General features: G+C 45.9%; 2 protein-coding genes and 1 long non-coding RNA gene across 10 annotated transcripts in view; 1 reads left to right on the forward strand and 2 right to left on the reverse strand.

Moving 5' to 3' along the window:
- Positions 1-903: 903 nt before the first annotated feature.
- On the reverse strand, positions 904-7,726 carry abhd3 (abhydrolase domain containing 3, phospholipase). The gene is made up of 9 exons (XM_061294583.1): positions 7,436-7,726; positions 6,780-6,943; positions 5,619-5,801; positions 4,402-4,447; positions 3,274-3,386; positions 2,858-3,031; positions 2,434-2,482; positions 2,117-2,282; positions 904-2,019 (listed from the first exon to the last, which is right to left on the reverse strand). Exons 1-9 carry the CDS (start codon positions 7,595-7,597, stop codon positions 1,838-1,840), a joined length of 1,239 nt encoding a protein of 412 aa, XP_061150567.1. The 5' UTR covers positions 7,598-7,726; the 3' UTR covers positions 904-1,837.
- A 1,139-nt stretch (positions 7,727-8,865) lies between these two features.
- The window catches only part of mib1 (MIB E3 ubiquitin protein ligase 1), a 29,615-nt gene continuing 14,367 nt past the window's right edge, over positions 8,866-24,113 (forward strand). Inside the window, exons 1-14 of one of the 8 annotated variants that reach the window (XM_061294469.1) lie at positions 8,866-9,025; positions 9,244-9,298; positions 9,463-9,677; positions 10,218-10,389; positions 11,592-11,721; positions 12,491-12,595; positions 13,340-13,406; positions 13,796-14,000; positions 14,087-14,270; positions 15,061-15,205; positions 15,303-15,436; positions 15,827-15,934; positions 16,014-16,211; positions 16,311-16,462. In XM_061294469.1, the coding sequence (XP_061150453.1) occupies positions 9,255-9,298; positions 9,463-9,677; positions 10,218-10,389; positions 11,592-11,721; positions 12,491-12,595; positions 13,340-13,406; positions 13,796-14,000; positions 14,087-14,270; positions 15,061-15,205; positions 15,303-15,436; positions 15,827-15,934; positions 16,014-16,211; positions 16,311-16,462 (1,859 nt within the window). In that variant the 5' untranslated portion in view covers positions 8,866-9,025; positions 9,244-9,254. Of the gene's footprint in view, positions 9,678-10,217; positions 10,390-11,591; positions 11,722-12,490; positions 12,596-13,339; positions 13,407-13,795; positions 14,001-14,086; positions 14,271-15,060; positions 15,206-15,302; positions 15,437-15,826; positions 15,935-16,013; positions 16,212-16,310; positions 16,463-24,113 lie in introns of all 8 variants that reach the window. The other 7 variants (XM_061294468.1, XM_061294470.1, XM_061294467.1 and 4 more) reach the window with 7 other exon arrangements.
- Positions 19,476-22,927, reverse strand: LOC133165213 (uncharacterized). The gene is made up of 2 exons (XR_009717523.1): positions 22,350-22,927; positions 19,476-19,789 (listed from the first exon to the last, which is right to left on the reverse strand). It is a non-coding gene; the product is annotated as an uncharacterized LOC133165213 (long non-coding RNA).

The following is a 24,113-nucleotide window of genomic DNA, read 5'->3' on the forward strand; positions in this document are numbered from 1 at the left end:
CCTTTATGTTTATGTTTAGGATTACTGCTATAAGTGACTGAGCATGCTACATTCATTTTAATTTGAGCCTTTCTTTTAAGAGGATAAAGAATATATACCTGTGGTCATTTCTTTACGATTCATATGTTTTATGCGGCGTTTTTATCCATCTCAGGGGGCGGCCATTTTGCCACTTGCCATTGACTTAAGATGACACCACATTTGCTCTTTGTTGCTGGCAAAATGGCCGCCCGCAAAATGGATAAAACCAGGGGAATTTTCAGATTATTTCATATTCCACAAGCGCAATATTAATCTGAATGCCATTTTTGGACCAATTGTAAAGACTATGCTTCGCTCCAGAAATGAAGCCTTTCCAATGACGATAAACACCCTTCACAGTAACAATACAATTCACTCCAATCACAACATAATTGCGATCAGAATCCGATATGAGGATGAATTTTATCGTCAGTGGAGTGAATTATGCGGTAGCATAATTGTACTGTCAGCACACAATAAAAAGCACTTCTAATGATACTGCCAAGGTTGTTAAAATCTTAATGTAAGCCACTCAACACAGTGTAATGTACATTATGTGGATCTCACACACGCATACACTTCACACAATAAATGGATGGTCCTCTCCTCGGGCTGTACAATGTCTTTGGACACATGGGAAGGGAGGCCAGGGTACAAAGTATGATATGAGCGCACATCAACCTCAAGCCCTTGTGTGATGTAACACTGGGCTATTTTCAGGCTCCTGCTGCAGTCCACATAAGGAGTAGGAGGACAGGGCACGCTCGTTCCTCATTAGTACTCGTTGTGGAAAGTAAGCTTTCCTTCCATGTCACTCGTGAGGATACCGAAAGAACTGCTGACATCTTTGGACCGACCGTACAGGAGAAGCAAACAAATGGATGGAGACTCTTGAACCATTTATTAAACGGCGCTTATTACACTCATTGTCGATGACGTGCATCTACGAGTCACTTTTGTTTTCAATTCTTATTGCCGAACGTTGTCATGGAAGGGAAAATGAAATCACAAAATGTTTGCTCATGCATTTCTTGATGGAAGTGGATTAGCACAGATGTGGGAAAGGTCGGTGAGAATTTCACTATCATTGACCCTCAAAAATAAATAAAATTCATATCATCTATAATTGACTTTATAATTCATTTAGAATAAAACAAATTAAAAAAAAGGAATAAAAATCAGCATACTTTCCAAAAATGCACCAGGGGTGTAACAAAAAATAAATACGTATGTTCGAATAAAGGAATTTGTTTAAGGATCTGTTTTAAAGTGACTATAGTTTCTTTTTTTCAGTGGCACAACACTAGAATACATAAAAAACTCGACATAAGTTTATCAAAGTACACATTCAATGAATCTGTGCAAAGTTGGTGACACGCACTGAAATGGACTTAAGCTTTGTGTAGTCAGTAATAATCAAAGCAATCTTGGGTTTTTAAGCTTTGGAAAAAAAAAATCCTCAAAATGCCCAAACTCGGCCCTTCAAATGAAAGCGGTGATTTTAAAATAATCCACAGAGACCCCAAAAAAAAATAATCCCTGAGGGCTAACATCCCACTGATGAATGTGAAAAGGACGTATCGTCATGTTCAACATTGTTCTAAACAAAAGGGTTGTTATTAATGTCACAATCAATGATTGTATGGAGGAAGAAATAAATCAAATGATGCCCTTCAAACCAGAACAATGTTGTTGTTTTTGCCTGTGCAGGGAAATCGGGATGGATGGACGAGGAAAATATAAGCAGGTCAATGGAAATGGAATGGAAGGATGGACGGAATGCGGCGAGGATGGAACATAGAGGGGGGGGGCACTTTCAGGAGAGGTCTTTGAGTCGGCCGCCTTGTTCGATGACGGCACGGGCAAACTGGCGGAAGACGCGGTCCATGTAGGTGCTCCGCCTTGGCCACAGGCCCTCCAGGAAGCCAATATGGCCGCCGTGGCAGGTAATGAGCATGGCCAGGTTGGGGTTTTGCTTCACTGCCTCCACAGGGATGGCTGACAAACACCACAACAACAAAATCATTCTCATTTCTATGCATTTTGGTGGCACAGTTAAATGAGACAACATAAAAAATTATATAAAGCCTCTTACCGTGCGACGGGGAAAAGACGTCGTCGGCAGCGTTGAGGCACAGCATGGGCACCTGCACCGACTTCAGCCTGTGGACGGGACTGGCGTCGTGATAGTAGTCGTCGTTGGTGGCATAACCGAACATGATGGACGTGAACCTCTCGTCGAACTCTCGGATGGTCTTGGCCTGTGACGGAAATGGGGTCAGTTGAGCCTCTTATACAAGCGTAATCCAGAATTTCACTCACTTTGCCCTCTCCGCACAACAACGTGAAAAAGTCAGAAACAAACATTTTTTACCGGCAAAGTGGTAAAATGGAGTGCGAAAAATTTCCTACCTTCATAACGTGGTCAATGTCGTAACACTTTTCAAGCACTGGTCTGTGTCTGGGGGGGCAGATATGCAGAATGTATAACTTTTGCATACAATTCATTAGTTATAAATGAATAAAATGCACATTATATGACATGCAGGAGATGAAAAGATGAGTATAAAAGATTCTTCAAGATGACGACATAAAGCTATGCAATTATTAACATCATTAAGATCATCTACCTATTACAACTTTAACATGAAAAAATAACTCGCTACTTTTGTGAACCTGCAGTCACAAATTTGAAGGAACATCCAAAGCAAAAAAAAAAATATGATGGGCATTTCCAATTTAATCTCCAGACTGCTAAAACCACTCAAGCCTCCCTCATAGCATTAGCAGACAGCTAGCGGTCACGCTAATCCCCCTTTGGCCCCTGGCCGCTGACCTGTGCACCGAGGCTTGCAGGCAGCTGGTGAGGTAGGAGTTGAAAAGGAAGCGGTCCAGCGGCTTTTCCAGTGATGCCGTGCACTCAAACACGTCCCAGCCGGCCGAGAAGACCACCACCCCTCTCAGGCACGTCTCCTGGCCCTTTCGCCCCAAGTAGTTGACCAGCATCATACTGGGGGGGGGGACATTTCCAAAAAAATCCAATAAAAAATACGGTCAGGGAAGGAGGAATCCTCTCATGTCTCAGACTTAGCCAAAGCGGATGACGAACCGGACAAAATTAATAAACGTGAGTGCACTGGATTTTTGTTATGTTGAGGTATTAATGTTAATCGCGTTCTAATCCCCGTCCCCTCCGACGGCCGCTTTCACTTGTCAACATTTGTCATTGAATGAAGCAAGTGGCTTCATTACCCGCCCATGGACACTCCCGCCGCCATGATGGGTGCCGTACGGTAGCTCGTGTGGATGTGCTCGATGACCATCTCCAGGTCCTCCGTGTTGGCGGCGCAGTAAGTCCGAGGCGTCTGGAACGACAACATGGGCAATTTGAATATCTGAGTCAAACGTAACATCCTCACATTGTTTTCACTCCTTTCCATTCTTTTATCTTGACTACAAAGTGGGTTCAACGACAATGGCAGCATTCTTTTTGTATTTTGCTTTGTCAGACAGCTCAGGTTACGTCACGTTGTAAAGCGTTCATTCATTCCCAATTCTCCCGACGCCGCTGACTTGCCAGGTTCTCAGGGCCCGTCATGAAAATTCAAGCAGAATATCAAGCAAACTCCTCAAGCCTCCCTTTTGCGGGTCATTACTTTAGTGCAGAAATATACCGGAATGAATGATGTAACTGGTGAGCCCATTTGAACTCTGTTGCTAGGCAAAACAGCAACACTTACCGAGGCACTGAAACATAATGGATAAGGAAAAGAAGCTAACGCCTCTGTGATGGTTTTCACTGAAATACGAGCCGTGGAATTGATCCAAAATGGCCGACCTCCGGTTTCATTTCAAGCATGGGTTGCTGAGACACCAAATTTTGGAGGTTAATTATTTTCAATTGTTTTTACTTAATTATAATGCAAAGGCCGGCCTTGAAATAGGCCCCGGTGGGGTCTCAACGGGGTCATTGGAAAAGCCCGTTTCATTTAAACAAAGCACAATGGCGCTCACACTAGCACAGAAAACATGCACGAGAGCGTATATGAATGCTAAATCATGTCCGGCGAACGTGGTACAATTACCAATTGAAACAAAGGACAAAGACCCCCAGTCGGGCCGATTGAAACGGTGCCGAGGTAATAAAATGGAGTGAACTTCCTGAACCCTGGCTTCATCGTGACTTGGCAAGCAGTACTCTTTGGTTCATGTAGCCAAAGAGAACAGTATTCAAAATGATTATTAGTATTAGAACAGTAAAGCCATGATTCAATTGGACATAATCCTCATCAGTCGCGACAACTTTGTCTCTTGACAAACATTGACAACGATCTGACGAGAGATACACATGTAAACTGTGACCCAATTTTGGAGTCTTACCAGCAGAGTTTCCCCCGACACACCTCTGTTGTTGAAAACCACAGCTCTGAAACACACAAAAGACTTTTTTTTTAGTTCTGTTAAAGGAGACATCGGCTATTTTTCACAGACGAGGCCAGAGGGAGGGATCCGCCGCTGTGGGAGTGGTCACAGCCAAATTCAATCATGGCCAAAATGGCTCCTTTCATTCACTTGAAATTCGGCACGTCAGAGGCTCTTGAATCGATTTTGTTGAACTGAATTCTCTAACCGTCATTTGTTTCACAAGCAAAAACACGACTTATAAATAGAAATAGTCCTCGTTTGCTCGTATGGTACACGAGCAGCATCAGCACCGTCATCTATTATGTGGCGGATCTGCGGAAAAGCAACTCAGCAGCAGGGGTGGGGCTTGTAGACAAGAGCAAAGAGGTGGGAGGGGGGGGGGTGTTGTTTAAAAACATACTGCAGCATGCACTCAGAATCTGCTCTGGGCTTATAGCTGCACAGCTTGTGGCAGGATAAGCTGCAAGTCATTAAATGAAACACACACACACACACACATTGAGGGGAGCAAGATGCTGAGTTCACCAAGCTTCCCAAATGTGGCAAAATCAGCTCTTAACATTGCATTATTTGTGCCTGTCGCCAAAAATACCCAGAGGCTGTTTTACACGGAGAACCTGCAAAAACGTTTGGACAGAGAAAAATGCTGGCTTTTACTTTGCAAGGCAGGACAGTGTGTGCTTTTGCATTGTAATGCAAAACCATTATATAGCTCACGCAGACATGTCATCTAGTAATTATGATCAATTAATTCTGCTGGGTTCTATGTAAAGGTTGATAATTGGCAGCTCTTGGGTTAAGAAAATGTTGTCAGTTGTCTGTGAGAAAATGATTGGGGTCATTCACTTAAGCTGTTAAAAAGTTGCAGGTTGGATCTATGTGAAAGTCAAATGCCGACTTGATCTGCTCTTACAACTCTGGTACGTCAAAGAGACTTGAGATTTACGGTTATGGATTGTCTTTGTGTCACTGTGACATGTCACAGCATGCGGCAATGTCTGTTAGGACTCTGCTGTGGTCATTTAGCACCCTACCAAATGCTCAATGTGACATGGGCTCCTAAAAGATTCATTCGGGTGTACTCTGGACAGAACATCTACAGCCTAAATAAATGAAACGAGGCGTAGCTTGCCTACTTTTTACTTCTTGCAAATGAGACCAAGAGCGCCCACCTATAGCCCAGATCCCGGCTCTGCTCGACCATGTGCAGGATGTAGGATTCTCGGCTGGTGCCGGTCAGCCCCGGGAGGAGGAGGACGGTGGGTCTGGAGGCGGGGTCGGGGTGAGCCAGGCTGTCATCGTTGTCCAACCAATCCAAGGAGATCTGTCCTCCATCCGCCGCCTTAATCAGCTCACTGCGGAGAGAGGCGGCACAACGGTCAACATTGTGGAAAGCTCCATTGCCTTCTTGCACATCCTCCTTCGTCTGCATGACGTGCACACGCTCGGCCAACGACGAGGCGCTCTAAAGCACCAGGAATGTGGCGGGAAGATAAGGTTCTGTTTGGCCTTTAAAAGTACTCAGTTCTTGTGTAGGGCAAGTGATTTTGCTGGTGAATTAATTACGGTGGATGAGGGAGCAGAACCTTTGCTGACAGGTGGCTAATGTGCTAGCTGATTCTTATACGCTCCATCAATCCCCACTCCGCTCCCTCCGTCCACCTTGGCCTAAGTACATTACACCTTTAGCAGAGGGAGCATGAAATTACAGAAGCTCCGTGAAATATGCACCAAGCCAAAGAGATCGAGCGGAGGAGGGAGGGAAGGGGGAGGGTGCTCATCCTCTGCGTTGTTTCACCTGCACTACCAAAGACAAAACACTTTGCTCACGCTCTTTGTCCTCGGGTTAACCCTTAACAACTTCATCATTCAAGGAAGGGGGGTGGGGGGGACGGCGCTATTCCGAGACATAACTCCAGCAAATGTGGCTGTCGCTTTTAATAATAGCACTAGGATGGAAACAATGTGCATTACCGCCGCAGATGTCCTTGTAATATCGACGATGGTACTAAGAGGACGACTTGTCCATATGTAAAACCTTTACACTAAGCACTATAGTGAGTAGTCTATGCTGATACAACTTTGACCTCTTTTTTTACCATTCTGAGGGTGTGAGGCAGTTTTTGTTTTCAAGTATTTTTGCACACTTATAGGGAGTGGAGGCGCACGTGGTTGCTTTTGTCCTCTGAGCTTTGCAGAGTTGCTTCAGGTCAGCACTGGGATTAGTTGCGAAACAGAAAATACAGGCAGAATGGCTCGTAGTGCAACCCAACTCTGAGCCCAAATCTGTGATCCGTTTCTTGCGTTCGATTCAAAGCTGTATTAGGACTCACTTCCTGTAGGCCACTCCGGGCTTGGCCGTGACAAAGGGTCTGAGCAGCGTCTGGATGCGGCTCTCCCAGCACCAAAAGGTGGGGTAATAGGTCTCCGACACGATGGGACATTGCTCGCGCAGGAACTGGTAGAACTTCTTGCCTCCTGAAATGAGCTGCGGCTTCTACAAAAAAACATGCATTCATATGATGCATACATAAATTAAATTGTAACTTGTTGACTATTTTCAGGTATTATTTAGTGTAAAAAGTTTGAGACCCACCACTCAAACTCGGACTTGCACTGTAATAATACAAATGAATTTAAAAAAAAGTACACCGGGGGGCGCACTTGAGCACTTCTAGCTTTACAGTATTGAGACATGCAGTGAAGTGTAAATGCCTTGACATTGATTGCATGAATGTGTGTGTATGTGAGTGACTGTATATGTGCGTGAGTTTGCAAACGCAATACACACGTGATGTACAGAACAAAGATTTTACGCATGGGATTGTCAAATGTGTGTGTGCAATTAATGGCTTAAAAATGCAGCGGCTCGTTTTACCGGCAGACAATTCGTCGAGCGGCATTCCGACCACACGGCTGCAACATCACATTCGCGTATAAATCCTCCATATTAATTCATAAGAATAATAAACGCCCAGCACGGCTTTACCTTGGCCACCGAGATGAGGTAGTAGCAGGTGTACGCCGCGCTGAAGCCGAGCACCAGAGAGAGCCCCACTCCTGAGCCCAGCAGACCAACTTTCACTTGGTTTTCCAGATAATGAGACAGGTCCCGCGTCAAAATGTCCAAATTCAACTGCGGCGAGAGCATTGCAAGGCGCCTCGATTCTAGAAAGGGTGGGCTGCGAGGACAGCGGCCGGTGTGGTTCGCCAGTCAGACAGTCTGGGTGTGAGTGAGAGCGCGCGCGCGCTCACTGCGCCGCTTGCACTGAAGGAGACAGTCAAGGGGACCCGATGAGGGTGGAGAGAAGGGCATGCAGTGCCGGATGCATGTGCTAAGCTTTCCGGGCGGGCGGTGGCGCTATTTCGCCAGATAATGCAATAATGCAAGGAATGAGTGCATTAACAGGGACGACTCTGTAGTCCATTTTCCAGAGATAAGTAAGATGGAGCCTTGAACTGGTCGTCAGTCGCAAAACAAGCAGTCACACATCCACACTTATTTAGAAACGTCATTGAAGCAAACGGGTCTTGGCAAGAAGGGAAGCAAACAATTGTACTCAAGTAATATAGAGTATTAGAACAGGGGCCACAAATTAGTTTTTTTTATCTCTCCAAATAATAGTGTCTCACTGGTGAGCTATTTTTAGAATAAGCCTGACGCACTTTAGGGTCCCGCTGTTCAGTACAAAAAGAAAATTCAATAAATGACAGTAAGTAGACAGCACACACACCAAGTTCGTGAAGTGCATAAAAGCATTATGGCTAACGACTGACATTTCCTGTCAGACAGGTATCTTCAAATTGTGTTTTTACTTTAATATCAGTTTCAAAACACATTAAGTTCTCTAACTTGCATATAGCTATGAGGAATATTAAAATGTTGGCTGCTTAAAATATTCATTAAAACACATAAGCTTGTATGTAACGTACTTTATGTGTTGCTAAGTGATTGAAACTGAATTAGTAGTCATCATGCGTGTCAATTATAAACACCCTCAAGGGGGGCAAGCTTTGGAACCAACAGAGTGCCCAAGGGCTGTACCAACGTATGTGGCAATTAGTGTGTGTTAATTAAACACGCCTATTGTACGCACCAGGATGACATGACAATGGAATACTGTATCATGTCGTAATTTACACTATTTAAAAGTATTACAGGCTAATTCTAAACCAGGACAGCCAATCACCATCATTTCTAAAAAATATATTGAAATATTTTATATGAATAATTATAATTTATAATATTATTTATATCTATCTATAAATTTAGAATACTGTGTCCAGGTACGCTCTGTGCTTGTGACGAACACGTCGCATTGTGCTGGACGGAGATAGTTCAGTGCGGCTGCGCGAGCGCGCTTCGTCGCCGTTCACTAAACGCTCGTGCCGCCTTCGTGCTTTTCCGTGCATCTCCGCCAAGCTGGTTGTTGTTGCTCGTCTGGCCACTCGGAGGGAGCGATGATGATTGACAATAATGGCGGCGGGTTTATTCTGACTTGACTCCAGCAGGGGGGGTAGGGAGAGGAGAACAGAAGGCGGAGAACCATCTCCGGGCCGACAAAGCCCACACCTTGAGGTGAATCTTATGCATCCGCACGGTGCACTTGGGGCCCCCCAAAAGGAGCGAAAATAAGACTTGGCTTGAGTAAGGGCTTTATCCTGCTAGCTTAGCTTTAGCTCGGTTTTAGCTTGCTAAGTTTAAGAGGTTAGCATTCTTGAGGCGACGAGGGTCAGCTAAGCAAACAATGTCGTCGCTTCGCCAGCTCTCCGCGTAATTACTCTCCCGTTTTCCAGGGGCTCGACGAATGCAGCGCTTCTTTGCCAAAGAAGAGTCCATCTTCTTCAGAAGGTAGCGGGGCTAGCTTTGCGGGGCTGTGCGGCTTCTGTTACGGACTTGCATTCAAAAACTGCCCGCCGCCTTGTTGCCAGCTCGCACAGCTAGCTCGCTAACTCTCAAAAAGATTGTTGGGGCCAATTCCCCCCGCTCTTCGTTTCTTAAATGACTACCGGTAGGAACAACCGAGCCATGATGGAAGGAGTCGGAGCGAGAGTGGTTCGGGGACCCGACTGGAAGTGGGGTAAGCAGGACGGCGGAGAGGGACATGTCGGCACCGTCAGGAGTTTTGAAAGTCCCGAGGAGGTGGTGGTCGTCTGGGATAACGGCACCGCTGCGAATTACCGTTGCTCTGGAGCATACGACGTGAGGATATTAGACAGTGCTCCCACGGGTAAGTTAGTCTTGAAACTGTAGTACACAACCACCACTTGAAGTGATGTTCGATTTAATAAATTCTGCGAATAGTTGTTTTGTTTACTGGGCCTAGAAAGATGCAGGCGTTCATCCTAAAAGGAAGTTTGTACCGGCCTATTTTTTATTTATTTTTGCTCAACATTTCCCTTTGAGCTCCATTTAATTTGTATGAATTAATTGCGATCATGATGAAATCTTAATTAACTGTCAAGACAGGTCCACTTCATTACTGTACTTGTCTAGCATGACCCATGGCATGACACGCTTCGCAGAAGATCAAACTCCTTTGTTCACTGAAAGCTGATCAAACTTCCTCTGGTGATGGAAGATGTATAAAATCAAATCAGTATGCACCAAATATGAAATGAGGTAGAGTGAGATACGTGCCAATTCAACATTCTGCGATTCTTATGACATTTGTCTTTTTTTTGGAGGGTTGTGTGAAAACTGTTCAGTGATGTTCACGTGCAGTGACTCGCAACCACTTAACTCGTCGACACTCCTCCTTGGCCTGTAGGCATCAAGCATGACGGAACAATGTGTGACACCTGCCGTCAGCAGCCCATCATTGGAATTCGTTGGAAATGTGCTGAGTGCACCAATTATGACCTCTGCACAACCTGTTACCATGGCGACAAACATCACCTGAGACACCGCTTCTACAGGATCACCACCCCGGGCAGCGAAAGGTTAGTTAAGATGACTGCGCTTTGAAAGAAAAAAGCCACAAAGGATTGGGTTACGATTGAAGTCTTTTGTGACGCCCTCCCTTTTAGTCTTTTTTTTTTTTTTATTTATTTAAAATAAGTATTTATTTAATTTTGAGTGCGCCCTTCCTCGCAGGCACACGCAATCTATCCAGGTGCTCCCAGCCACCAGTTGCCAGGCAACAAACTCGCCTCGCTTAAATCTTGTTGGACGTAATATTAAGGCGGCGATTCCCATCTATGGTGGAATCGCTTCGTGGAAGCGCTGACGCTGGTTGACTTCTCATTTCAAAACAATGCTTGTCATGGCAAGTAACTCCAATGAGAAATTTGGACCCCGACACACACACACACACACAGTTTTAACTGGGTGCTATTTATTATTTCAATGAAATTAGCAGATGTTTTGTAATGGAAGTAAGTGACCACATAACCATATACTTCTGGGCCAATGGCGTGTCTGGTTTCTGTTACCGTGACTACCAGGGTCAGTACTTGCACGAGCAAAACCCAGGCTGTGGAAAAAAAGTGAGCTGCTATGAGACAACAAAAGCTGTGAGCGTCTGTGATGTCATTTTCAGTCGACAACAAGTAGCAAAATGGCCGCCGGAACTCTGGTTGAGTCGCTTTCCTTGCCTGAAATTGTGTTGGATGCTGCTTTTATATCACGCCGACATCCCAACACAGAAGAACACATGGCCTAACAGACGGCGGCCTTTTGAAGCGCATACAACTTCATTTCCCCCTCGGGACAGACGGCGTGCACAGCATAATGGCTGCGGCGGTCGCCCCCCCCCCCCCCCTCCAAAGATCACACTTGTCTGCCAATGAGATGGGGGGGGTTGGGGGTGTCGTTACACCACATTAAAATTCTTTCAGGCCATTCTGAGGAGGGCATGGTTCATGGTGGTGGTCCGCCACTGTCCAGCTGCCATTTCTAGTTGTTTTACCTTTTTTTTTTTTAATGCACTATGACTACTTTGGACTTAAACTTCCCTGATTATTATTGTAAATAATTATTTGTATTAATAATTTATCAGTTAATAGATGTTTTGTGCCTCCTTAGTTGTGCAATAAAATCAAGTATATAACATACTATTTTTTTCCCTCATCTAATAATAAAAATAAAAGTTTTGACATGAGGCCCGAATGACTCAATGGGTCTTTTGTTTTGGTGTGAGCAGAGTTCTCCTAGAGTCGAGGCGCAAATCAAAGAAAATCACCGCCAGAGGCATCTTCACCGGAGGCCGGGTAGTGCGAGGCGTGGACTGGCAGTGGGAAGATCAGGATGGAGGCAACGGAAGGCGAGGAAAGGTAATGGCCAATCAACGACATGCAGCCAAAATGACGTCAGCGCCGTCCACATAGTGGAAACACGTCACCGTACCTTTGTCAATGCAACACTTAAAGCAGGACTTTCTATTTTTGTCTGTTTCCAATGTGTTAAGCTACGCAAATACATTGAAAGGAGGCCATCCATCCTTTCATGGCAAGTAACTCCAATGAGAAATTTCATCTTGCTGATTGATATGAATCCTGACTAATGCGGCGCATAAAAGTCATTATGAAGCCATTTCGTTGACAGATGAAGGCTGCACTTGTTGTCCAGTGTCCGCACTACACACTGACATTGACTCGGCCGCAGTCGCCGGCATATTTAAAGAGCCCCTCTCGGCAATTTAAGACTTCATTTTGCTGTTATTTAATGGCACATCTCATCACTGTTTTATGACGCCGCCAGCAGTTATCGTGCTCCACCCAAAAACCATTACGGCATGTCCTAATGTTTAGATGTACTTTTTGAGTAGCCTAAAGACCCATTAATCAATTAACTCTGCGGGAATAAATAGGTGACTGCAATTTACTTAGTTTTAATGAATACATTAATTTACTTTGGTGCTCACTTTCTTTGCCCTGTTAGGTAGTGTACTACCACGATCCATCCGTGAGGTCGGAGTTGGTCATCTTTCAATCACTAAAATTGACCATTTCTTTTCAGGAAACAAAAAAAGCGGCATGTTTTTACAACCATACAAAAATGAGGACTTCCAAGAATGACTGTTCCTCTTTTTTTTCAAAACAGGTGACGGAGATTCAAGACTGGAGCGCAGCCAGCCCTCATAGTGCCGCCTACGTGCTTTGGGACAACGGGGCCAAGAACCTGTACCGTGTCGGTTTTGAGGGAATGGTGAGCTCACCCACGGCGTCCTCCAATACATCAGCTGTCAGGTGGCTTTTGTGTTTGGCCGCGGGGTGGAGGGTCTGTTTTTTTTATTCTTTTCTTTTCTTTTTGTGAGAGCCACGCTGCGCTCGGCTTCCATTGAATGTACAAGCAGCTGGAGATGGAATCCATCTACATAATAAAGGCAATCTGCCTTTTAGGGACGGGGGGGGGTGAACATGGGGGTCATCCTTAAGGGAGGGGGCGAAGTCATTGCGGGTGTGTCTACACGCGCGTCTCTGATTAAAAGCACACTTCGGCTCATTGGTGGAATTTGGCTTTGTTTAGTAATACAGTGGGACTTCTAAAGTTGAACATACTCTGTTCTGAGCGTTCCAGGGCCAAACTTGATCATTAAGGGTAGAATTACTACTACTCCTTTTAACAAGCCTTATTGAGTCCTATTTTTTGTCACTATATAAAGTCGCTGTTAACACAGTTATAAGATAATAAGCGTCCCATTGGCTTGATCATGAGAGGAATGCGTCTTCCCTTGAACTCTGCCACAGATGCACATTGTGCTGCGACATAGTGTTTTGTCACCTCACCTTCTCCACCACGTTGCTGATATTGTTCCTCTGAGCAAACACACTCTCGCAGGGGCCGCTTAAGTGTCCACGTTCTGTGTTTTTATTCTTCATGCTCTACCGGTGCTGCAACTCCTCACACGTGCCATTGACTTACAGAGCCTTTGCTTCTTGTCTCTGGCAGTCGGACCTGAAATGTGTTCAGGACGCCAAAGGAGGGTCCTTTTACAGAGACCACTGTCCTGTGTTGGGTAAGTAAGCCAGCTGGACTTGATCCCCCCTTTATTGCCATCTTCAGACCACCTCCCACCTATTGCTGTGCTGCAGCAAATTCAAGGGCAGTGTTTCAGATGTAGTTAGCATGTATGACCACTAGATGGTAGCAACACCTTTTTGCTTGGTTTCATGAGTTTTCCAAGGATTTAATTAGGCCCCCCACATGCCATAGTGGTCTAAATTACATGACCTTAAAATTAAATGATGCAATTAATGTGTGTAATGTTTCTGTCCATGTTGTAAATATGGTTTTATTGTTTTTAGTACCATGTAGTTCATCCTTTAACTCTATTTCTCCTTAAGTATGGCATGAAGTGATTATATTTAATTATAAAAAACAATTCACATTTTTTGTGTTTCCTAGGTGAGCAGAATGGCAACAGGAACCCCGGCGGTCTTCAGATCGGGGACCTGGTCAACATCGACTTGGACCTGGAGATTGTCCAGTCGCTGCAGCACGGTCATGGCGGCTGGACCGACGGCATGTTCGAGACGCTCACCACCACCGGCACGGTGTGCGGCATCGACGAAGATCATGATATTGTGGTGCAGTATCCCAGCGGGAACAGGTGAGTGCTCAGATGCCGTTTTTTTTTTTTCTTATCCGAGACAGAGCGAGAAATCAAATGAATCAAATACATTTTCCTGTCCACAGGTGGACGTTCAATCCCGCCGTACTAACAAAAGCCAACGTGGTGCGCAGCGGTGAAGTGGCCGCTGGAGCGGAGGGAGGCACCTCGCAATTCCTTGTGGGGGACCTGGTTCAGATTTGCTACGACATCGACCGCATCAAGCTGCTACAAAAAGGCCACGGGGAGTGGGCCGAGGCCATGCTTCCTGTAAGTCTTTTGGGAAAATGCACACGGATTTTCAACATCTTAAATCAGCGGTCACCAAGTCCAGCCTGTTTTTGATGCAACCCCACTAACCCTGAAACAGGCTGGATAAGAGCCCTTGAGGACCGGAGATGGTGAGCCCTGTCTTAAGTGCTGGAGGTGGCAGGACATTTGTATCAGTGTCATTTTAAATATGGACAAAATGTGTGCATACTTGCAAAATAAGCACTGTTAATTGTTATTAAGACCAATGCTATATATTTTTTTCCATCAATGATCAATTGTGTCCTTTATCACAAAGGGACATAGTTATCCAGAATCTGCGATGTAACTTAAAAGCAATTTATCTGCTCCAAGATGCCACCTGTCTCGAGCTAATGAGCCTAAGCAGTCATTGTTATTGATGACCAGCGCACGCGCATCTTGACTAACTCCGAAATGTCTCCTTTAATCTGAACTGAGACATTGTTTTACTCTGCTGAGGCTTGCTACGCGAATGATGAATAGCTTGCAACGTTGAGATGTGTCCCTTTTCTTTATATCCTTGGCTATAATGGATTGCCATCTTAATAATAACATACCCTGATGTTTTATTGTGTTATTTGTCAGGTTTTATTTTTGCTGTGAGCTTTGTTTCACTGTCACCCCTCCCACTCTTATTTTTACATTATCTTCGGATTCTTTCGCTCTGGCCCCCTTGCTCTCTTTCTTTTTCTGTCTCTCTCTATATGTATATATCGCATAGCCCAAAGACAACAATTTTAATGAGTTTTGTCGCTACATTCATCAACAGACCCTGGGGAAGGTGGGCCGCGTGCAGCAGATCTACTCTGACAGTGACCTGAAGGTGGAGGTGTGCGGGACGTCGTGGACGTACAATCCCGCCGCTGTCACCAAGATTGCTCCCTCAGGCTCCGCCGTTAGCAACGCCTCCGGAGGTTTGAGCCAGTGCCGCTCGTGCGCCATGACAGTGACACCGTGACCCTGTGTGATGACCCCCCCCCCCTTTTTTTATTTTCTTTTTTGTTAATCCAGAGCGTCTCTCCCAGTTGCTGAAGAAACTGTTTGAGACACAGGAGTCGGGCGACATCAACGAGGAACTGGTCAAGGCGGCAGCCAACGGAGATCTGGCCAAGGTGGAAGACATTTTGAAAAGACCCGATGTTGACGTAAGTTGCAGATATAGTTTTGGTCCAGCTTAAACGGGCTGCTGTTGGAATTGAACGTTGGCGCTTTGGGAGCCATTTTTTTCCCCATCTCCAGCTGTACATGCTCATATTATATTTCTCAATAATAACCACGAGGCATTTCATTTTGCTACAGCTGGCTTGTGCATTTTAATGTGTCGGGGTTTAACTCGCAGCCTCAGGCTTTTTGATATAATTTCTCCTTGAAATACCAATTTAGTTGTGGATTTTTTTTTCCTGTTCTGTATTAATATCACTGATATGGAATAAAGATTCAAAGATCAAACCCTTAATGTGCTACTGATGAAGTATTGGGAGTGTTGGAACAAAAATCCAGACACGTTTAAGCCCAAATGTGATTGTTTGTTTCAGGTGAACGGGCAGTGCGCTGGACACACTGCGATGCAAGCGGCCAGTCAGAACGGTCACGTGGACGTTCTCAAGCTCCTGCTCAAACACAGCGTTGATCTCGAGGCAGAGGTTGGCATCACTCGAGCCTTTTTTTTTTCCCTTCCTCACCCTAAGTCGCACTCCATCTTGCTTGCGTTACTGTACTCAGGACAAAGATGGGGATCGGGCGGTGCACCATGCGGCCTTCGGTGACGAGGGTTCAGTCATCGAGGTACTGCAGCGGGGCGGCGCCGACTTGAACGCCAGAAACAAGCGCAGGCAGACGCCATTGCACATAGCTGTCAACAAGGGACACCTGCAGGTGGTCAAAACGTTGCTGGACTTTGGCTGCCACCCAAGCCTCCAGGTATCCAGTATTGGTTTTCATGTTTCTCATGACGACTGAGACTATTTGTATCCCAGCCATTTTCCATTTGTCTCCTTTAACACGACCTTTTCCCTCCAGGATTCTGAGGGCGACACACCCCTGCACGATGCCATCAGCAAGAAGCGAGACGACATGCTGTCTGTGCTGCTGGAGGCCGGCGCCGACGTCACCATCACCAACAACAACGGCTTCAACGCCTTGCACCACGCCGCTCTGCGAGGAAACCCCAGGTAAGAGAATTGCGTCATCCCACCCACATCCTTTATTTTTTGGGGGTAAGGCGCAAATCGCACAAAGCGTGAAGTCTTGTACATTTATTGTGCTCACAAAGCAAACACTTTGATAAATAACAGAGGTGCAGATAAATAACAGAGGTGCAAAAAGTAATTACTTTTGGGATCTGTTTTGATTTGATTCAGTATTGCTGACAAAGCTTTTAATTGGAATTGAACGCCGACTGCTCGGTGTACGTTTCACATCGCAGCGTGTGGGATCTTACGAAGCAATTCTCATAGTGGAATGCCGCTTGTCTTCCAAGTTGTCCTCATGTCAAAATGCCTAGCTCCATTTTTATTATTTTTTGCTTGCGTCATTCCTCAATGGCGTAAGCTGCGGTTCCGTCTCCTCAACAGACTGTGAAAAGCGTTTGTTCTACTATGTACTGCGTCCAGGCATTAGCAGTTGTCCTTGGCTTTGGCTAGTTCTATGTCCTGCGCTTTGGCTTTTTGTTGTTGTTTTCAAACCCACGAGTGCAGTAAAGGGAACCCCCGTCGTTATCAGGTTTGTTATCCAGAATTCTTTATGGCCAATATAGGTTCAGGATTGGAAGTTTTTGCTGCATGCATGAGTGTGTTTGCAGTCCCGCGCTGAGCAGCATTCGCCCTCTTCCCTCCTTGGCATCATTTTAATTGGCGTGAGGAACTGCAGAAAGTCTGCCTCTAGCCATCCGAATAGATTGTCAACACTCGCTGGTTCCCTCCGCGTCGGACTCATCAACCGGGCGCATAAAAAAAAAATAATAATCTAAAGACACTGCGCATTAAAGTTAAAAGTATTGAGAGTATAATCCTGATTGTAAAAAAAAAAAAAAAAAGCTCTTCAAAGACAATTGCTTTGTTTTTCTGTCCTAAAAAGAAAATGACTCTAATAAAAGAATACGTGGATAAATCGGGACGGGCGGTACTCCGTGTCTTATCGTTCTACGTTTATTTGCAATCTCGGTGTACTTCTTTCACCTAGCCGGTTCCGGTAAGTGTTGTGATGCAATGCTGATAAATCGCTCACTCTGCCTCTTGCGTTGGAAAGCAATTCAATGCACATACCTCACAGCCTTTAAAAAAAAAAAAGTATATTTATTTAAAGCAGGTCTGAGGCTAGCAGAGGCGCACTTGAAATTGCTTGCTTGCATTAAGCGTAAACACTTTGTTGGGGTTTATGTTTGTGCAGCAGGATTCTGATTTTAGGGAGGGAGAAAGAGAGAGGGGTGGGGGACCAGTGGAGGACTCTGGACTTGGAAATGAAAAATGCTGGAGTGCAGCCCGACTGTGTCAGGGCCCCCGCGCTTGTGTGTGTGTGTGCGTGTTGTCCACTTGCTTTAATACACTTTCTGTACTCCGCTCACCTCACAGACAAGAAGATATACGTCCCCTTCCATAGTTTGCCGATTTACTTTTATTTCACGCTTCAGCTCCTCCAATATCAACGAGCCTGGCCGGCCACAAGTCCTAAAGCCTTCTAAAATCTCTCCCCCCCCCGGGCTGAGGCTAAACTAACCGCCTGGTGTGCTTTTTCGTGGTGAAGGCGGCTATTTCAATTGAATGCTTTTTTTTTTTTTAAAAAGCACACTTGATGTTTTTTGAGTGGAAAAAGTGCTTGGAGATTGGTCGCTGATATGAGGCCCCTTGAGATTATGGATATCAATGAGCAAGTCCTGGCACGTACAGATGAAACAATTGTAATGTATCCCCTCTATAGAAAATAGCTGCTTTTATACTTTACCCAGTGAAACAACAGGAACATAGTGTAGCCTGCATTTATTAGCTGCTGGAACATGGTCGTGTTGATTTCCTCCCCCGGCGTCGTCATGAGTGTCTGCGCGGAACAGCGACTTGCTCATACTTCACCAAATTTGCCGCACTCCCCAATTTCTTTCGGCAATGTAAATGGGGAAAAAAAAAGTCATTTGTTTCTGAGTCAAACCTTTATTAACTGCACAGTCAGCATTTTCAGTCATGTTTTGACATTCATAACAGGCCAGTGTTAAATAAAAATAATAATGAGGCTTTGTTCGGTTCCACCCTGCTCCCTCCTGACACGCTGCTGCCTGTCTGCGTCTTGATGCATCGTGCTGTCATGTTTTACAGTTGTCGGTAACCATAAGGGAAATATACAGTAGTATAGCGCGTACATCGCAGGCAACGCGCTGTGTGTGTGTGTTTTTGGACAGCAGATTTCTTTCCACCGAGTGTGTTTACTGCCATTTCAGCCTGGCTCATCTCTGTGTCTGTTTCCCCTCGGGCTGCTGGAAGTCACTACCTGCTCCAAAACTGTAAACAGTTTACAGATTAGTAGCCCATGACTCATAAAGGTGGAGATGAGCGAGTGGGGGGCTCCAAACAAACCCCCGCATTGGTCGCTCCGTCCCATTTGAGCATGTCACCTCCCTGTGCGCCCTGTAATTGTAACGGTCACTATTTCTTTTAACATATGGTGATGACTGCTGCCTCTATGGGAGCTAACGGCTGTCAAGTTAGTGGCGCCACGGTCGTGTCATAACAAGGATGGCAGGTGTTGCGACACTACTGCTGTTTGGATTATAGGCCAATCTGATTATGTGAAGTGAATTGATTTGCTCAGGCTCAATTAATCATACTTGTAATTTAACTGTCAATCTTTTAAAGCAGTTACTGTACACTTGTTGTCTCTTACCTAGTATGTTCAATGTGGGACCCAGTAGGTTACTTTTTTAATGGCTGGTTTTGAACAGTATGTTTTGGTCAGGTGCTAGCATCTCTATATTTGCAGAGCCATTTAGCTTGTTTTACATTAGCGTCACACCCCTGCCAAGCCGCATTAACCGCCAGCTCCCCCCCCGCCCGTCGCGTCAGCGGCCGACCGGCGACTGTCATTTGAGGCGGCGACTGAGCGAGAGCGGCGAGCGGGCTCTTCTGGCCCTGCTGTTTTTTCAAGCTGACCACCGACCGGCGTGCTCGGAATACCAAAAAGGGGGACTGGGGCCAAAAAGAAAGTTTGATGCAGTAACTTTATTGTTCTTTTCAAGCGAGACATGGAAGACGGCAATCGTAGGCGGTCGTTTGAAGAGCAACACCTCAGTCGAATCCCTGCAGTCATCAAAGCATAGCTACAGCTGGTTGAAGGGGACCAAATCCATTCAAGAGGTGATTTGGTTCCATTTTACCAGCTTTAGCAAAGCATTGTGGGATATCTCTCTCTTCAGACCTTGAACGTGATATTCTATTGAAATGGGCACAAGCGCAACTTTGTCATTCAGCCTCGCCGTCCGTGTCTTGTCCCGACGCACAGATTGTAACTGCTTTCTGGGGGTGACAAAAAGGATCATAATAATCTGCAGCACTCCAGTCAAATGTCCCGCAGTCATGAAGCAATTACAAGCCGTGACAGATGGGCCCTGCCTGCCTGCCTGCCGCAAGTGTGCGCCCGCCCGCTCGCTCCGGTCACTCGGACGGACACGACCGCATCCACGCACACGCCCGCACACGCGTGTACTTCTCAAGCAACCCTCTGGGTGTCGAGCCACCAAATTAATTCGGGTCGCTCGGTGTGTTCCCGGAGACTGATTTGTAAGGACGAATATATGCTTTGAATTGCACAGCTTTACATTTGCACTGAATTTCATTCACATGCCACCGCCTACAAATGAAATTTTGATTATTATTTTTATTTATTTTTTCCCGTGGACCACTGCCAGTTAATTATCCCGCTATGGCTTAAAGTATTAACCAGCAAGCTGCATGAAAGAGCTTTTTTTTTTTTTTTTTTTTTTTGACCCCCTTGAAATTGAGACACTGCAATTCAAGAATTTTGTCTGAATTTAGAAAATAAAAGTCAATAACTTAACATTTTTATTAGGGAAGGCAATCTAGCTTCTACCTCCTTCAATTATTTATTTTTTATAATTATAATTTTTATTTTTGTTTGTTATTTTAAATTTTAATTTCATAGTTATATATGTGGGGGGGGAAACATCATTCAATCTATTATTCAAATAAATTTAGTTCTCCGGCACGTGATGGGCCTTCTTTCAAAGGTCATTTTGGAGCCCAAAATACTCCATTTGTATATTGTATAATTTATATTCCCCTGGCAATTTGTTTGCAGGGGACAATATAATTTTATCTTAATTTGTGCCGACAAAAATGATCCAAAACGTGTTCAACCTCTAAAAGGTCGTTGCCGAGTGATGCCTTCATATATCGGCAGGTGCTTTTTAGTAGTCATTTTTAAGGTCTCCATCCTCCGTGTTAAACATAACAAATATTTCCCTGACATTATTTTGTCAGCTGGAAATGTCGCCAACACGGTTGGCTGTTAATAATTATTGATGTTTGCTCCCTCTGCCAAAGCGCCGGCCGGCGTCTCAAAGCGGGCTTGCGACAGCTGAGGCGTACGCAGCGAGCCGAGATGGAGGTCAGCGTCAGGCCGGCTTGACAGTACACGCCGTTCTATTTGTAACGTTCGCACGCGCACCGAGGCTAGCAAAGAGTCGGGTGGCCGGGCCGCCCACCTCGGCGAAGGGCCCATAACAGGGCAAAAAAAGCAGGGTGGGGGAGGAGGCGCCAGGCGCACTGGGCATTTTGATAATGTCAGCATCTGCTGTGTGTGTCACTCAGACAGCAGGTCGTCGGGGGCGAAGGCAAAGCGCTCACAAGTGTCGTGTGTTGAAATTGAATTTATCTTTACATACCTGTGTAGATGTTTTTCCTGTTGTTATTAATTTGGATTTTGGCGTTCATTTAAATGGTTTGTTTTCAATTGTAGCATTACTTTGAGGAAAAACCCACTCGCTTTTTATATTGCACTCACTTTTCAAGCCTCTGAAATTTGACCTTCTGAAAATATTGCATTTATTTTTGAAGGTTAATTAGTTTATTTACTCGTTTTTGGAAAGCTTTAAAAAAAGAAACCTGCATTTACTTTTGAATTGAAAGATTTGACATCGGTTTGTGTTAGTGATTAGCTTGCTGAACAAACTCTGCGTCCATATTGTTTGGCCCGAGTCCGTCAACAGTTCGGAAACAGCTGACAGGCCAGAGTTGATCCCGCATTGTCACTATTTTTTTTTCTCTCTTTCTCTTCTCCGATGCTCTAATCTGACTGCCACGCGCCCGGCGAAAGCATTTGGCAAGCGTTGCAAACGTGAACAATGAGGGTGGACGCGAGTCAGGGGGGGAGGGGGGGACGAGGAGGTCAGTCAGGTCGGCGGTGTGTTTAGGGGGCCTACGGATCAGGGGAGGCCGGCCGTGGTTAAACACACAAGGACGCGGAAGCTCTACCATACAAGTGTCGCGTTTTGCTTTCTCAGCAACTATTATCACACAATGGCGGCCTTTTGGTTCAATCGACCCCATATGGCGAAAAGACTTTCACATTACGGCGCCGCCACATTACAGTGAGCCAACAGTATGGCATGGGCAGGTTTTGAGCTAGCGCAAGAAACATTATGGCTATATTTGAAGAGTATTGGCGGTAATTGCCCAATGAACTGTCGTCATATCTCGGATGAGAGATTTTTATTGGCCAAGTCAGCCAGTTTGTTGAAGCTGCGAGCTCCCCTACAGCGCTGAGTGCTGCAGTGAGACTGCCCAGAGACAGTATAGCTAATGCATGAGCCTTACATCCCACATTCTCTCTCGCTCTCTCTCTCTCTCTCTGAACGCTGCTCTCAGACAATTATCACAGGCACATTATTAAGACAGAACACATTTTCTTCCTGGAGTGAAGAATGGCACCTCACCCAGAATACATACTTCTTTACATTCCATAGCGGTCATATGTTCATATGGGTACATAAAGAAGTATGTGCACCGAGGAGGTCGTGTTGAGATATGAAATTCTCACTCTCTCTTTCTCTCTCACCTTTCGGGCCAAGCCGGAGAAGTTACGAGCGGAACGCTTTCCTTCGCCGCTTTCCCTCCCAAGTATGGTAGTCTGCACCGTAAGGTGACTTTGAGTGTAAATTCACTTCAACGCTCGAGGCTTTCCTCTGGTTGCCATGTAAGGCTGAACGGGATGCCCCCTCCTTCTAATTCTCGCGGTCCAGACGGCGCTCGACCATCCCAGTGACCCCCCTCGCTCTCTTCCGGGCGAGTACCTCCCATTTGTATGCTGATGGGGGAAAAAAAACGGGGAGGAAAAAAGTCCTCTTGATGAGTTGGTCGAATCCTCTTGTGGTGCTGGAAGGTTCCTTGGTGTGCACCGTGTCTTATATGACGGCCTCTGCTGTGTCCACGGTGCTGGGTTTCAGTGACCATAGTTAACATTTTCACTTCTGCCCTCCCACTTTTCCGGGCACCCCCGCTTCTCTTGTGTCAGCGACGCCCCCAGTGGCTTGCCGCGTTTGCTGATGTTTGAAAACAAGGGTGATCCAAGTGGAACAGGAAGCTATTGTGAGACGGATTTGGGCTTTGGGCGCACCGGGGCAGTCCATAGGTCACATGAAGGCGCTAATGCTCACTCAGCACTTGCGACCCCCTGCCTCCTTTTCATTGACAGGTGTATGGCCCTCCTCTCGCCCACCTGTCTAGATTGCGTGGACCATTCTTCTTGATTTCCATACGGAAATTTCACTTAGAGGCCATGACTGGATACTTTTTTTTCCCCCCCCGCCGCTGTTATTGTTCTGTGTGAACAGTTGAGGGTTGAAACAGAGCAATAGAATCAACAGCCGTGTGAAAGGAAATAGCAAAGTCGGGATCACGCTTATACATTTAACATGTTAAACCCTTGTTACAGAAACTGGGTCGTACGACGACGACGGCGGCGCCACCCGGTATAGGGTGCTGACGTGCATATTATTATAATTGTTGTCGCTTTCAGTACAACAGGGCGGGAGAGGTGAGGTGTTAAACTTTCCACCACACTCCCGGCCGGCATTGTGCAACTCCCCTCGCTCAAAGGCGTCGTCCCAGCGCCAATGGCGGTTGGAGGTCTTTTTATAAAAGCAGTTTTGAAGGGGCTCGCGGCTGTTGGTCTGAGAAAGAGCTCTGGTGGCGCAGATCAATAACCATTCTCACCACAGTAAGAAATGTTCAGTAGGCCTCTAATGAATATTTGCCCCTGACCAACACATTCCACAAGTTGACACTAATCTCGCCGGCAGGCTTGAACGCTCAGGCGGGCAAAAATGAAACTATTGTTCCACCTCGCAGCCCTCCCTCGCTAAACAAACAGTAGGACGTGGTGCAACGTTGTTAGCGGGCGGACTAACAATGAGGCAGAGGTGACCAAGGCACGTGCACCAGTCCTGAAGGTGTGACGTGTCCTCGGACGGAGATTGCTGAAGCGACTAACCTCCAGTGTCTGTTCCGCTTTGGGCCGTTGCACTGCAGCACTGTGCCTTGCCCTGCCCCGTCCATCCGTCCGTCCGCTTAGATAGCGACTAAACGGGCTTAGCGGTCGTTAGCGGTGAGGCGGGTTCAGCCGGTGACACGCATCCATCCCGTCACATCTGTGTTAATACACTTCTCACAGCTGTGTGCGCCGCCAATCCTCTCTTACGTTCATAACCCCTGAGCTGCGTGCTCGTCATTATTCCGACGCCTCATCATGCCATGTTTCGTCCCGTGTCCTCCGACTTACCGTGACCTCCCCCGCCTCTCGCTTTAATTAGAAAAGTGGGGG

Source organism: Syngnathus typhle, linkage group LG13 (genome assembly GCF_033458585.1).
Source record: "Syngnathus typhle isolate RoL2023-S1 ecotype Sweden linkage group LG13, RoL_Styp_1.0, whole genome shotgun sequence".
Taxonomy (NCBI): domain Eukaryota; kingdom Metazoa; phylum Chordata; class Actinopteri; order Syngnathiformes; family Syngnathidae; genus Syngnathus; species Syngnathus typhle.